Source organism: Mustela lutreola, chromosome 7 (genome assembly GCF_030435805.1).
Source record: "Mustela lutreola isolate mMusLut2 chromosome 7, mMusLut2.pri, whole genome shotgun sequence".
Classification (NCBI taxonomy): Eukaryota; Metazoa; Chordata; class Mammalia; order Carnivora; family Mustelidae; genus Mustela; species Mustela lutreola.
The window spans coordinates 80,251,183-80,264,605 of NC_081296.1; the positions used below are offsets into that span (position 1 = coordinate 80,251,183).

A 13,423-nucleotide genomic window follows, 5' to 3' on the forward strand; every position below is an offset into this window, starting at 1 on the left:
AAAACTCTGGGCAGGCAGGCCGGTACTCCCACCTCCCACTCTTAGCGTAAGCATTACACATCTGTTTGTCTGGATCCACTCAGTTCCCCTCCTCACCCACCTAGTCTTTGATGTTCTTTTTTCATCTGTGCCTGAAGGAAGCATCATCACTTTATTCAGGAGATAATCAAATATAACACAGGGCCGACACTGACAAATAGTTGCACACAGAATTATATAAATCTGCTCCATTTCCCAGAAGAAACTCAGTCACTATAAACAAGGAAGAAAAACCAGGATGGTGTCTAGCCCACTGCAGTGTTTCAAGTAAGTGTCCCCACACTCCCGGAGTAAAAGTGGGCCTGAGGTAGAGGTGGTCCTTTCAAGCAGGAGGAGGGGGAGGCCGCACCCATGTGGAAGTCCACCTCCGGACCCCGGCGAGGTAGCGGTCAGCGGTAGGCCTTGTTAAACTCCCGGAGGGCCCAGCGCTTGTTCTCAGTTGCCTGCTTGAGGCAAGTGTACTCTTTTACCAGCCTGTCAAACTCCTCCCCAAGGACCTCATAGGTGCTCAGGACCTGTCGGGACTTCTCCATGTCCTGCTCTTGTAGGCGAATGGCCCCCTCCAAACGGTCCCTATATGCCCGGGGAACAAAAGATACAACATAAGGATCTGGTTCCTCAGCAAGCAGACAAGAATGTGAATACGTTAACATGAATGGGTGTGGAGAGTGTGGGACCAGCCCTGAGCAGCAGGACCAGGCCCTTGGGAGTTCTCACCTAATGAGACGATGAACTTCAACTTTCTCAGCAGTGTAAGTGTCGGACAAGATCTTTAGCTCCTCCATCCTGACAGAGGGAAGAAAGAAATGCTGAGGGTCCCTGACGGCAGCAGAGTTAGGAACAGGACACAGTACCTGCCCGTGGTCAAGACGTGTGCTAAGCAGTGACAGGAAAAGCAAGATCCCTCTGAATTCCTGAGTAACGTATCTCACAAGAAAGCACCTATTTCAGGCTTTAAAATAAGACTTAAGGGGCACCTGGGTAGCTCAGTTGGTTGAGCGTCTGACTCTTGATTCTGGCTTAGGGTGGTGAGACCCAGCTCCAAGTTGCACTCAGCGCAGGGTCTGTTTGTCCTTCTCCCTCTGCTCCTTCCTCCCCCTCCCCAACCACCCGCTGGCATGCTCCCTCTCTAAAATAAATACATAAATAATATTTAAAAATAAAAGAAGATTCAAGAATGTTGAATGGGGGTGTCTGGGTGGCACAGTCGGTCAAGTATCTGATTCTTGGTTTTGGCTCAGGTCATGATCTCCGCATTGTGGGATAGAACCCATAGTTGGGCTCTAAGTTCAGCGCTGAGTCTACTTGGGACTCTCTCTCCCTCTCCCTCTGCTCCTTCCCACCACACATGCTTGTGTGCTCTCTCAAAATAAATCTTTTTTTTTTTTAACTGAGACTCTCTTTTTATTTATTCATTTAAAAAAAAGATTTTATTTATTTATTTGACAGAGAGAGAGAGACAGTGAGAAAAGGAACACAAGCAGGGGAGTGGGAGAGGGAGAAGCAGGCCTCCCACTGAGCAGGGAGCCTGATGCAGGGCTCAATCCCAGGATCCTGGGATCGTGACCTAAGCCCAAGGCAGACGTCTCACAACTGAGCCACCCAGGTGCCCCTCAAAATAAATAAATCTTTTTAAAAAATATTTTATTCATTTATTTCCCAGAGAGAGAGCACGCAAGCAGGGGGAGCCACAGGCAGAGGGAGAAGCAGGCTCCCCCCTGAGCAAGGAGCCTGATGTGGGACTCAATTGCAGGGCACTGGAATCATGACCTGAGCTGATGGCTTATGTTCAATTGATTAAGCTACCCAGGAGTCCCAAAATTTAAAAAAAAAAAAAATGTTGGACACTTCTGGGTAATCCAATGGCTACCACTGCTGTGTGGCATTAACCCAAGACCCATAGGATGTTAGGCATGGCAGAGAGGAAAAGAGAGTTGAGGGAGAGGGTTGGACGGGTTGGTATGTGAGACAGAGTTCCTGAGACCCACAAGGGTCATATGGCTCACCTCAGCTTAAGGATCATGGCACTGCACTTGATCTCTAGGTACTGGGCATTGATGCGGTCCAGCTCAGACTGAGTCTTCAGCCGGTGCTCCTGAAGGAGCCTCTGCAGCAAGGCAAGGCAGCGCAGAAGCACCTGAGCCCCCAGGAGGCAGGGAGAAGGCAAAACCACAAGTCAGTAGAAAAAAAGGCAAATCAAAACTCCTTGGCTCCCCCAAAAGAGTCTCTAGGGCCAGGATAAAAGACAGAGGGGGATATCCCAGTCCCCTGACAAACCTGGGAATAGGTAGCACTCTTTTTCTCAAGCAGCACCATCTGCTCCTTCTGCTGGCTCTTGGCATCCTGGCATTGCTGCTTCTCACCCACTAGGACCTCTGCCAGTTTCCACACCTTTGCTGCCTTCAAGGTTTCACCGTCTGAATCTGGGCAAAGAGACAGAGGACTGGGGCACCTGGGTGGCTCAGTCAGTTAAGTGTCTGCCTTTGGCTCAGGTCATGATTTCAGGGTCCTGGGGTTAAGCCCCACATCGGGATCCCTGTTCAGTGGGACACCTGCTTCTCCCTCTTCCTCTGCTGCTTCTCCCCAACCACCACTTGTGCTTTCTCTCTTGCTCCCTCGCTCACTCTCTCTCTCCCTCAAATAAATAAAATTTTTTTAAAGGTTTCTTTTCTTTTTTTTTTAATATTTTATTTATTTATTTGACAGAGAGCAGAAGTAGGCAGAAAGGCAGGCAGAGAGAGAGAGGGGGAAGCAGGCTCCCCACTGGGCAGAGAGAGAGAGAGAGAGACAGACAGACAGACAGAGAGAAGACTAGACAGGAAAACCCTAATTGCTACTGCCCTTCTGAGGTTATTTTTCAGCGCACTATCCCATATCTAGCCCTACAAATTCTCTTTAGGTTTTCTCCTGGTGTCCTGTTAAAATGGCCTAGTTCTCATAAAGTTCTCTTCGCTCTTACCCTTATTTTTTATTTTATTTTTTTTTAATTTAAATAATCTCTACACCCAACATGGTGCTCAAACTCATGACCCCGAGATCAAGAGTCACATGCTTTTCCAACCAAGCCAGCCTCATGCCCCTCACTCCTACCTTTAAGTCCAGATTTGGCCCTTCATTCTTAAGGCATAGAAATGAAGATTAAGGGAATACCTATTAGCCTGAACGTTCTTCCCTATTCCACTCCAATTCTCTAGAGATGAATGAACTCATCCTTCCCTGCAGTAAGAGGACACTTGGTACCTTGCTGAATAAAAGTTCTCACACAATTCCTTGCCTGTGTTCTACCAGCAAGGAAGCAAACAAATAAGCATCTCCAGTGCTTCCTAGCTTCTGTCCCAAATCTAAAATTCAAAGCATTATTCGCAGAAGAGCAGACCAGGGACACTGAAGGTCAGGTGTGAACAGAGCAGAGTGCCAGCCCTTACCTGAACTGGGGTCATGGTAGCAGAGTAGGGTGAAACATTTCTTTTTGAGCTGCTCCTCCACTTCCAGTGGGAGCCGAGCTCTCATCCACACAAAATCCTAGAACCACAGAAGCAAAAAGAGAGATGCAAATAGATTATTAGAACTAAGATCCACCAGTGAGTACAAGATGGTAACACTCAATGATAACCAAGAAAAATGCATCAAGAGACAACAGGAAGATTCATTTTTATTGGCCTATCAAATTTGCAAAGAATAAAATGATGGTCAAGACCCCATGTTGGGGGCACTTGGGTGGCTCAGTGGGTTAAGCCTCTGCCTTTGGCTCAGGTCATGATCTCAGGGTCCTGGGATCGACCCCCACCATCAGGCTCTCTGCTCAGCAGGGAGTCTGCTTCCCCCCTCTCTGCCTGCCTCTCTGCCTACTTGTGATCTCTCTCTCTCTGCCTCTGTGTCAAATAAATAAATAAATAAAATCTTTGGGGAAAAAAAATGAAAAGGTGGGGAACTGGCAATACATACCAACATGTAATCATACAAAGGCAAATACACCTATGAACGAGTCTGTTACTATCAGTGTGGTTTCTAAGGGCAAAAATGTGGAAACAACTATATCTGTCATTAAGGTTAAGCAAACTATGCTACATCCATACAATGGAATCCTTTTTTTTTTAATGTAATCTGTCCCCCGTCCCCCGATGTGGGGCACAAGCTCATCACCCTGAGATCAAGAGCTGCAAGCTCTACTCACTGAGCCAGCCAGGCGCCCCCATACAATGGGATCCTATCAGTGATTTAAACTGATGATATAGAGGCACCTGGGTGGCTCAGTTGGTTGAGCATCTGACTTTTTCTTTTTTTTTTTTTTTTAGAGTTTATTTATTTATTTGAGAGAGAGAGTGAGAGTGAGCATGAGAGGGGTGAAGGTCAGAGGGAGAAGCAGCCTCCCCATGGAGCTGGGAGCCCGATTCGGGACTCAATCCCAGGACTCCGGGATCATGATCTGAGCCGAAGGCAGTTGCTTAACCAACTGAGCCAGCCAGGTGCCCAAGCATCTGACTTGTGATTTCAGCTCAGGTCATAATCTCAGGGTTGTGAGACTGAGCCCTGAGTCAGCTCCATGCTCAGCAGGGAGTCGGCTTGGAATTTTCTCTCCCTCTCCCTCTGCCTCTCCCCTCATCTGCACTCTCTCTCTCAAATAAATAAATAAATAATTTAAAAAATAAACTTATGATATAATAAGAACACTGAGCACAGACCATGTGCCTGGCACTGTGTTAAGTGTGCGTTAGAAGTTATCATCTTATTTATATTTATTTATTGACTTGAAAAAAGTCCCAAATATATTAAGTGAAAACAGATTACATTCACTATACAAGCATAAAGGCTACAATACCATTTATGCTGAGCTGTATATGATATACTGTATTTATTTCTAAATGTAGAATTTCAGCTTTTACTTTCTTCTGTGTAACATTTTTCTTATTTATTTGAGTTTGGCCCTCACGAATGTGTATCATTTTTACAAAAACAATAAAGTCTAACAAAAAAATGTTTAAATATATGGGAGAAATTAAGCCATTTCACTTTTTTGATCCCAGTATCTGCTCAACCCCCACCTCTGAGCGGGGCATGAGCTCCAGAAGGTCCGCCTTCTCCAGCCCCAGCAGTGGAGGCATTTCCCTCTCCCGGCTGGGACCCAATAGTCGTGTCAGTTCAGTCACGAGTAGCCGCTGTTCAAGGGTCTCGTGAAACTGAGAGAGAATAAAAAACAAAAGAAGTTACTATAAAACTTCTCCCACTCCACCTCCTCCATCCTCATAAACCAGTTCTTCACACATTTTCAAAGTCCTCAAACATGTTATCCCCTTCAGCTGCCAGTGCCTTCTCCTATCAATCTTTCTTTTCAAAACTCTTAACAACACACCCACCTCTTCTGCTATAACTATAGCAGAATAGACACACAGTCTATTTCTTCTTCTTTTAAAAGATTTTGTGTTTTAAGTAATCTCTACACCCATTGTGGGGCTTGAACTCACAACCCTAAGATCAAGAGTCACAAGCTCCACCCACCGAGACAGCCAGGACCCTCGAGTCCATTTCTTCTTTGATAACTATTACTCGAAGCTCCTATTTACCCCAGAGCATATAAAGAGGTAAAGCCATAGTTGGTTTGGTCACTCCTGCAGCTGGTAAGCACCCCCTACTGCATCTCTCCTGCTTCACCTTTTTGTCGTCCAAAGTTAAATTTGTGTCTTGTGTCTTTACATAGTAGTCCACAAGCAGCTCTTGAATGACTCTCTGTAAAATCTCAGACCTCAGCCATATTGTCTTATGGAGTCGAACTTCCTTCCATGCCTAGGAAACCAAAAAATCCCAGGTAGGAACCTCTTTCTCTCTTGAAAGATTTTTCCTTTCTCCTCCCATCCCTCTTCCCAGGGCTCTTACCTGCGCCTGCTCCTTTGCCAGGGTGAGGCTTAAGCCACTCTCATCCATGTGCTGTGACAGACCCAGCAGCAGTTTGCCGAAATGTGGGTTCCGTAACAGGTCCTCTTCACTCAGGTTACAAGGAGGAAGCTGTTTGCTGCACACTTCATAGGATGTCCCCCACAGGGGCAAAAGAAATTTAAAAAAAAAAAAAAGCAAAGAAGGTATCATTATATTAATTGAGTATTACTCTTAGCTTAATACTCACTTCCAAAAACCTCTAGTTTTTTGGTAGGGAAGTTTTTGAAATATAACGAAATGTTCAAAAAAAAAAACCACCCCATAGCGGCACCTGGGTGGCTCAGTGGGTTAAAGCCTCTGCCTTCTCGGCTCAGGTCATGATCCCAGGATCCTGGGATAGAGCCCCGCATTGGCCTGTCTGCTCAGCAGGGAACCTGCTTTCTTTCCCGCCCCCCCACCCCGCCCCTGCCTGCCTCTCTGCCTCCTTGAGATCTCTGTCTGTCAAATAAATAAATAAAATATTAAAAAAAAACCCACAAATAAACTCGAGGCAATATTCAAAGGTAACAAGCACCTATATATACACACTAACACATACACATAAAGATATTAATCAAGAATTAGGTAATGAATCACTAATGAAACCAAGAGCTTAGAAAATGAAGTATATTTGGGGTCCCTGGGTGGCTCAGTGGGTTGGGCCGCTGCCTTCGGCTCGGGTCATGATCTCAGGGTCCTGGGATTGAGTCCCGCGTCGGGCTCTGTGCTCAACAGGGAGCCTGCTTCCTCCTCTCTCTCTCTCTGCCTACTTGTGATCTCTCTCTGTCGAATAAATAAATAAAATCTTTAAAAAAAAAAAGAAAAGAAAAAGAAAGTAATAGAGACAATCAGGAAAAAGGGACCTTTTGGTAGGGGTCACCATAGTACTCCAAATGTCTCATTCACACAGAATAACTAGAATTCTTGAGGAAGGGGGGGAAAAAAACTCCAAAGGTAAAGTTCCAACTTTGGATGTGTTCTCTAGTTGCATAAGCAAGACTGCAAGAAGGTATACTCAGGACTAACTGAAAAACTGAACTAAGGGGCGCCTGGGTGGCTCAGTGGGTTAAGCCGGTGCCTTCGGCTCAGGTCATGATCTCGGAGTCCTGGGATCGAGTCCCACATCGGGCTCTCTGCTGAGAGCCTGCTTCCCTCTCTCTCTCTCTCTGCCTGCCTCTCCATCTACTTGTGATTTCTCTCTGTCAAATAAATAAATAAAATCTTTTAAAAAAAAAAAAAAAAAAAACTGAACTAAATTTTTATTGTAAAGAGAGGTGAGTAACCCAAGTAGATTCAGAGCAGCACAAACATGAGAAAAAGTGCAAGAAACTGGGATCCTGTAGTTATTCCATCAGCCCAAGGGCCTCTCTTTCCATCTCTTATTCCTACATGCTTTCTGCTGTGGTCTTCTGTTTCATTCCTACTTACCAAACAAACTTTCATTCTTTGGACCATGAGAAAGTCCTTTTGGAAAATAAGAACTCTCCCTTTTTTCTCCCCCTCAGGCACTGAAAGATCAACATGGCAATGTTCAAAATATAGAAGATTCAAGTTCTTGAAGGATTCAAGATATAGAAAGGCTTTGAGATAGGAAAAGAATTCAAGTTACAGAAGGAGTCAAGATATAGAAAGGGTTTGAGATAGGGGAAGAATTCAAGATACGTTAGGATCTGAGATTTTGGAGTACAAGATATGAGAAAATTCAAGACCCAGGTAGGAAGGAAGCCTTCTTCACAGAGTTTGCTGGCCACTCTTCTCTTCAGGTTATGCCTGCTGACACAGCACTGAAGCAACTTGAGTTTTTAGTCTACTGCACAGGTGGGTACTTAACAGGAGTACTTAAGAGGAGCCGGTGTTGTCTGTTTTCTAATAAGAGAGTGTCCAAGAGTCTTCATGTATCCTAGTTTCCCCCAGAAACTTTGGATTTTATGTGACAAACCATACTGGTGAACTTTATAAATCCTTTTTATTATAGAAAGCAAGAATCTGGCTCCGACCTCCCTGGGTAAGTCATCAAACGTCCTTCAAATGGCCTCCTTACCTTGTTGGAGTATTTCCATCCCTTCTCCGGGTAAGCAGAAATCCCCGGATGCCATCTGATTTTCTCGAGGTTCTTAATGTGTAGAACTGAGTGAAAGAGAACAAGGAGTGAGTAAGTTGGGTGGCTTCTTCAAGAAAACTACCTTGGGTTCACATTTCTGTTGTCTGCAACCTGGGGAAGAACCACAGGGAAGCCTCTTACAGGGAGAGACTATATCACACACCCTGGGTCCCAAGCTCCTCTACAAGTTTTAAGGGCAGACTTATAAGTGGCAAAACCATTTGCATTCTAAGCACATAAACGTTTCCACTTGTTCCAAGCTGTCAAAAAAGGAGCCTCCTTCAGAAAGAAAATTTTCCAATTCACTAAACAGAAGGATGCTCCCCTCCCCTCAACATTATGTCTAAGTTAAACCTGAGCTGCTGCTTTCCAGTTATGAGTGAACTGGGGAAAGGGGGGGGGGGCATCCAATGTCCGCTTTTTCCCCCAAGTCAAATAACTCCGCTATCAAATTCCACAAAATAGTTTCTTGAGCTTCTTTAACTTGTCCTTTCATCTAAAATCTGTTGGTAGTTTTTGATCATTAACTCTAGAATCATCCTTCAGGAGTGACAAATCATTCCGCACTTAAACAACAACTGCTTTTCACATAACAGCATTAGTAAGGAGCACCTTAAGTAAAGAGCTTGACAAGAAGACTGACAGGAAGGTCAGTACCAAAAGAACAAGGCAAGAGTGTGGTTAATGCAGCTGAGGCTGGGATGGGAGCTGTCAGGTGTTTTGCCAGAACACGGAGTACACTGAAAAGTATGACATCAACACAAAGGGGAAGCAAAGGTGGGCATTCTGTGGGCTCTGGAGACTAAATTTTTCCCTTGAGGTGATGTTCCTCTTTTTTTTTCTTTTCTTTTTTTTTTTTTTTTTTTGCTCCACCCACTCCTCTCTGTAAGATATCAACTCCAAAGGGCAGCTGAGTCTCCCAAAGCACAAGACATCGAAGGTTATTATGATTTAACACTTTAAGTTCACAGAACATTTGGTTTACTCCCTCGCTTTATGAGCAGCATCAAAGTAAGTACTCATTTATTTTGCAACTTCGTCCAGAGGGGAACACAGATGAGGAGTCGGAATGCTAAGACTTAATTTGCAGCTCTGCAGTTCCTTCTGTGTGAATTTAAGGGAAACATTTTTTGTTTTTCATGCCAAACTTTTTTCCACCTGCAGAACGGAGATAAATGAATCTTGCCTTGGCTGAGACACCGAGAATTAACAACACAATCGACCTGTCAACAAAACCCACTAGTTAGTTAAGCCCAGTGTTTTAACAATTCTGTTTATCGTTGACCTAAGTTCTACAGGCAAATTTCACACAGAAATGAGGACCAACACAAAATTTAAAAGTCAGCTGTTCTTCCCTCCCTAGGGGAACTGCCCACTTGGGTTTTCTTGGGGTGCCTTTCTTTACCCTTTTAAAATGTTACAGGGCGTGAACGAAGGCGGCGATCAGGCTTGATTCTCCACCCTCTGCACTCAGACGTGTTAAAACGCTGCTACAGGGACCCAAGCATTTAAATGTTCTGACTCAGGCGTCTTTTAAATTCTTAGAGCTGTCTTTACACGCTGCACTGAACGTTAAATTGATTTTACAGGTATTTTCACAAGATGTGACCCTCACAGGGCCCGAGATGAATCAAAATGCAGAGCGGGCTCTCCGGCGCCTACTTCCCTTCTGTCTGGGCAGCCAAGGATTCCCAAGGGCGAGGGCGGCCGCGGCGGCCAGGGGCCGGCACTAACCCTCCCAGCACTCCGCCTCCCCTCAGCGCGGCCCGCCGACTCTCCGAGGCAAACCTGCACACGCGAGGGCCCCTGAAGTTCCCGCGGCCGTACGGAGCCGGCTGGGGCGAGCTGGCCCGAAGCGTCGACCCCGAAACCACGCCCGCGCCCGAGCTCCGGAACCTCTCACTCGGGCCGGCCGCTGAGGCTGGGGGAAGATAGGCCCGGGAGGACCGCGCGGGAAGGTCGGGGGAGGTACGCGAAAGGCCCGAAGTGCGCGCGAGTCCTCCAGAGAGGGGAAGAGGGGCGGGGCCACGCTCGAGGCGGGAACAGCGGGTCCGCCCCCCGCCGAGCGCTAGCCCTGGGTCCTCAACCGCCTGGGAACCCGGCTATTAGAGCCTGTAGGGACTCTTGGCCCCTTTTTCTGAGTACCTCCCCCTTGCTGAGGGCAAATGTTGAGAAAAATGGTAATGATTGCTAACATTTATTGAGGGCCTACAGTGAGTCAGGAACTGTGTCAAGCAAGGGTTTACTTGCCATTCCTCCCTTAGATCTCTTGTAAGTTTCTACAGTGGCCTATGAGGAAGTCACAATCATACCCATTTTACAGAGGGGAAAACTAAGGCGCTAGGAAATTAAGTAACTTGTTTGAGGTCGCAGCTCACAGCGTCTAAACTTGACCCAGTGGCCCTCTGAACCTTCCCAGACCTCCTGCCCACACTGAGCCTGCCAGCCTCTTAGCTCTGGCACAGCCCCCAAGGTTAGCTTTTTCTCTAATTTCCTGCCCCAGGCTCTCTAACCTATCCATTATCTCTCATCCTTCAGCTCGCTAGTTCTGTCACTTGTGCTCTCTCTCGCTCTTCCTCCCTCCCTCCTACCTTCCCTGCCTCCTTTTTAAACTATAGGGGCATTTATTGTTTGCTTAAGAATAAATCTGGAGCTGAAGGTTCCAGAGCATTTTAACTGTTCTGTGGACAGTGTTCTTTGTAGTTCTCTGCAGTTCCCTCATGGTCACAGGGTCGTTGCAGAAATCCAAGAAGCACATCCAACTCAACAGCATCCCAAGCAAGAAGGAAGGAGAGGAGCCTTCAGTCAAGGAAGAAAACCTTTCCCAAAGTACCCAGCAGACTTTCCCCTATGTCTCATTGGCCAGACTGGGTCACTGGCCATCTCTAGACCAATGAGCTAAATGTCTTCCATTTGCCCCCCAGATGCACATTCTGCTTTTTGACACCCTATATAGACCAGTATTTCAGGGTTCCATATTCTCTGACTGCTTTCAGCCGAAGAGGGATCTGAGCAGGAGGTCGCAAGGCAGGAGGGGAACAATTACCTCTCCCACCTTATTTTCAAAGTGGACTGGAATGTAGTCATTAAGGGAATTATTTCAAAAATAGTATTTGAGGGGCGCCTGGGTGGCTCAGTTGGTTAAGCTGCTGCCTTCGGCTCGGGTCATGGTCCCAGCGTCCTGGGATCGAGTCCCACATCGGGCTCCTTGCTCCGCAGGGAGCCTGCTTCTCCCTCTGACTCTGCCTTACACTCTGTCTGCCTGTGCTTGCTCTCGCTTGCTCTCTCTCTGACAAATAAATAAATAAATAAAATCTTTTAAAAAAAAATAGTATTTGATACTAAGTAAATTACACTAAGTTTCTTAAATCTCTTGCATCAGAGAAGCTGATAGTCTGGGGTGGTGGGGAAGGAGCCTCGGTTAGGCATGTAGAGTGGTAGAGAATTTCATCGTTTCCTTTAGTACCAACTAGAGAGTTCTACTAGCAATACTTAGAGGGATAATGTGATCCAGAGCAGAAATTTTATATCTCTGGTCATCTTGTCAGCTGCCACCTTTCATGCTTAATATTAAAGTGTTGTCATTTTCTACGGCTTTTAAAAATCATTTATGCTTCCTCAGCTCTGTGGTGCGGCATCATTAAATATCAGGCATAATGTTCCTAACAAACGATACTTGGAACAAAATAGCAAGCATGCTTTGGTGACTCAGAGATGATCAGAAATCAACTGAAATTTCATGTCTCATAGTTGTCCGGTTTTATAATAGGGTACTTTTTTTTTTTTTATAATAGGATACTTTGGCTAAACAGCTCTAAAGGACTTGGAGAATGGGAGAAGTGTGCAGAGAGGGGACTGTCTTCAGGTAGGGTAGAAAGGAGGGGAGGGGGAGAGCCATGGGAAGCCTTGAATCAGATCAAACCGTCCTATGCAATTATCTATTCCATTTCTCTCTCTCTCGCTCTCTCCCTCTCTCAATAACCTTGGGCTTAAGGTTCCTTATTTGTCAGAAGGAGGAAATAACATATTTCTAGCTCCTCCAATCTCGGAGTGTTGATGTAATGATCAAATGAGATAATGGCTGAGAAAGTGCTGTGGGAAGACTATCGGAGTGAGGTATTTAAAAATTGACACTTACTGAGCACGTATTAAACGCCTTGGGGAGACACAGAGATAAATATGACCCAGTCCCTGCCCTGAGGAAGTTCATAATCTAGTTGAGAAGATTAAGACATGCACATGAAAAGCAAATAATACAAGGCAGCAAAAAGGTGTCAAAAAAGCAGTTTAGATTATAAATACTTGAGAAACTTGGGACACCTGCCTGTGTGGCTCGGTCAGTTAAGCATCTGCCTTTGGCCCAGGTCCTAACATCCTGGAATGGAGCCCCACATTGGGCTCTTTGCTCAGCGGGGAGCCTGCTTCTCCCTCTGCCTGCCGCTCCCCCTGCTTGTGCCACCTCTCTCTCTCTCTTTGACAAATAAATAAAATCTTCAAAAAAATAAATTGAGAAAAAAATAAACTAGAGAAACTTAAGAGAAGTTACAAAACCCTTTCTGCAGGAATGGATAGGAAAGACTGTGAAATCAATCTTATCTTAACTGGGCATAAAAGAGAGAAAATTTGGATCATTTAGGGTGGAGGAAACATCTCAGCAAGCAGAAGCAGAGACAGGAAGTCCAAGTTGCCTTCTGGGTTCAAAAGGAGATGGGACTGGCTGAAGGGAAGGGGGCTGTACAGGCCAGTTCTGCGTAAGACTAGAACACTGAGCCTATAGACCATGTTGGTGATAAAAACTGCAGCAAAGTACTGAAAAAAGATCTTACAATCACACACCATCTGGTGTCCTTGAGCAAGTAAGATTTGCAAGAGAAGCCCTAGAATTAATTCTTTTTCTCTCCCTCTTCCGTCTTCTCTCCCTTTTTTCCCTCCCAGATTAAAAAACAAACAAATAAACAAACAAAAAAGCATGCACACAGGGGTACACGGCTGGCTCAGTGGGAAGAGCATGGGACTGTTGATCTCAGGGTTGTGAGTTTGAGTCCCACATTGGGTGTAGAGATTACTAAAAAAAAAAAAAAAAAAAAACGAAGAACACACACACACACAGTTTAATTAGGTATTTTGACACACAATATTTAATATGTACAATTCATTAAGTTTTAACCTTAACCTTACATACTTACTATCACCACAATCAAGATAGTAAACATAGGCATCACCCCTAAATGTTTACTTGTGTGCTTTTGTAATTCTCTCAGGCCCCTCCAAACCACTGATCTGCTCTCACTATAGATTAGCCCACACTCACTAGAATTTTATATAAACGGAATCAAATAAAGATGTACTCTTTTTTGTCTGGCTTCTTTCACT

General features: G+C 45.3%; 1 protein-coding gene across 2 annotated transcripts; it reads right to left on the bottom strand.

Moving 5' to 3' along the window:
• Window positions 1-132: 132 nt before the first annotated feature.
• Window positions 133-10,041, bottom strand: HAUS4 (HAUS augmin like complex subunit 4). 2 transcript variants are annotated; one of them, XM_059181628.1, is made up of 10 exons: window positions 9,839-10,041; window positions 7,991-8,076; window positions 5,911-6,053; window positions 5,689-5,820; window positions 5,082-5,216; window positions 3,465-3,561; window positions 2,317-2,462; window positions 2,046-2,176; window positions 757-825; window positions 133-612 (listed from the first exon to the last, which is right to left on the bottom strand). In XM_059181628.1, exons 2-10 carry the CDS (start codon window positions 8,043-8,045, stop codon window positions 429-431), a joined length of 1,092 nt encoding a protein of 363 aa, XP_059037611.1. In that variant the 5' UTR covers window positions 8,046-8,076; window positions 9,839-10,041; the 3' UTR covers window positions 133-428. The 2 variants fall into 2 exon arrangements, with proteins under 2 accessions (XP_059037611.1, XP_059037612.1); XM_059181629.1 differs by having other exon boundaries at window positions 9,785-10,041.
• Between the last annotated feature and the right edge of the window lie 3,382 nt (window positions 10,042-13,423).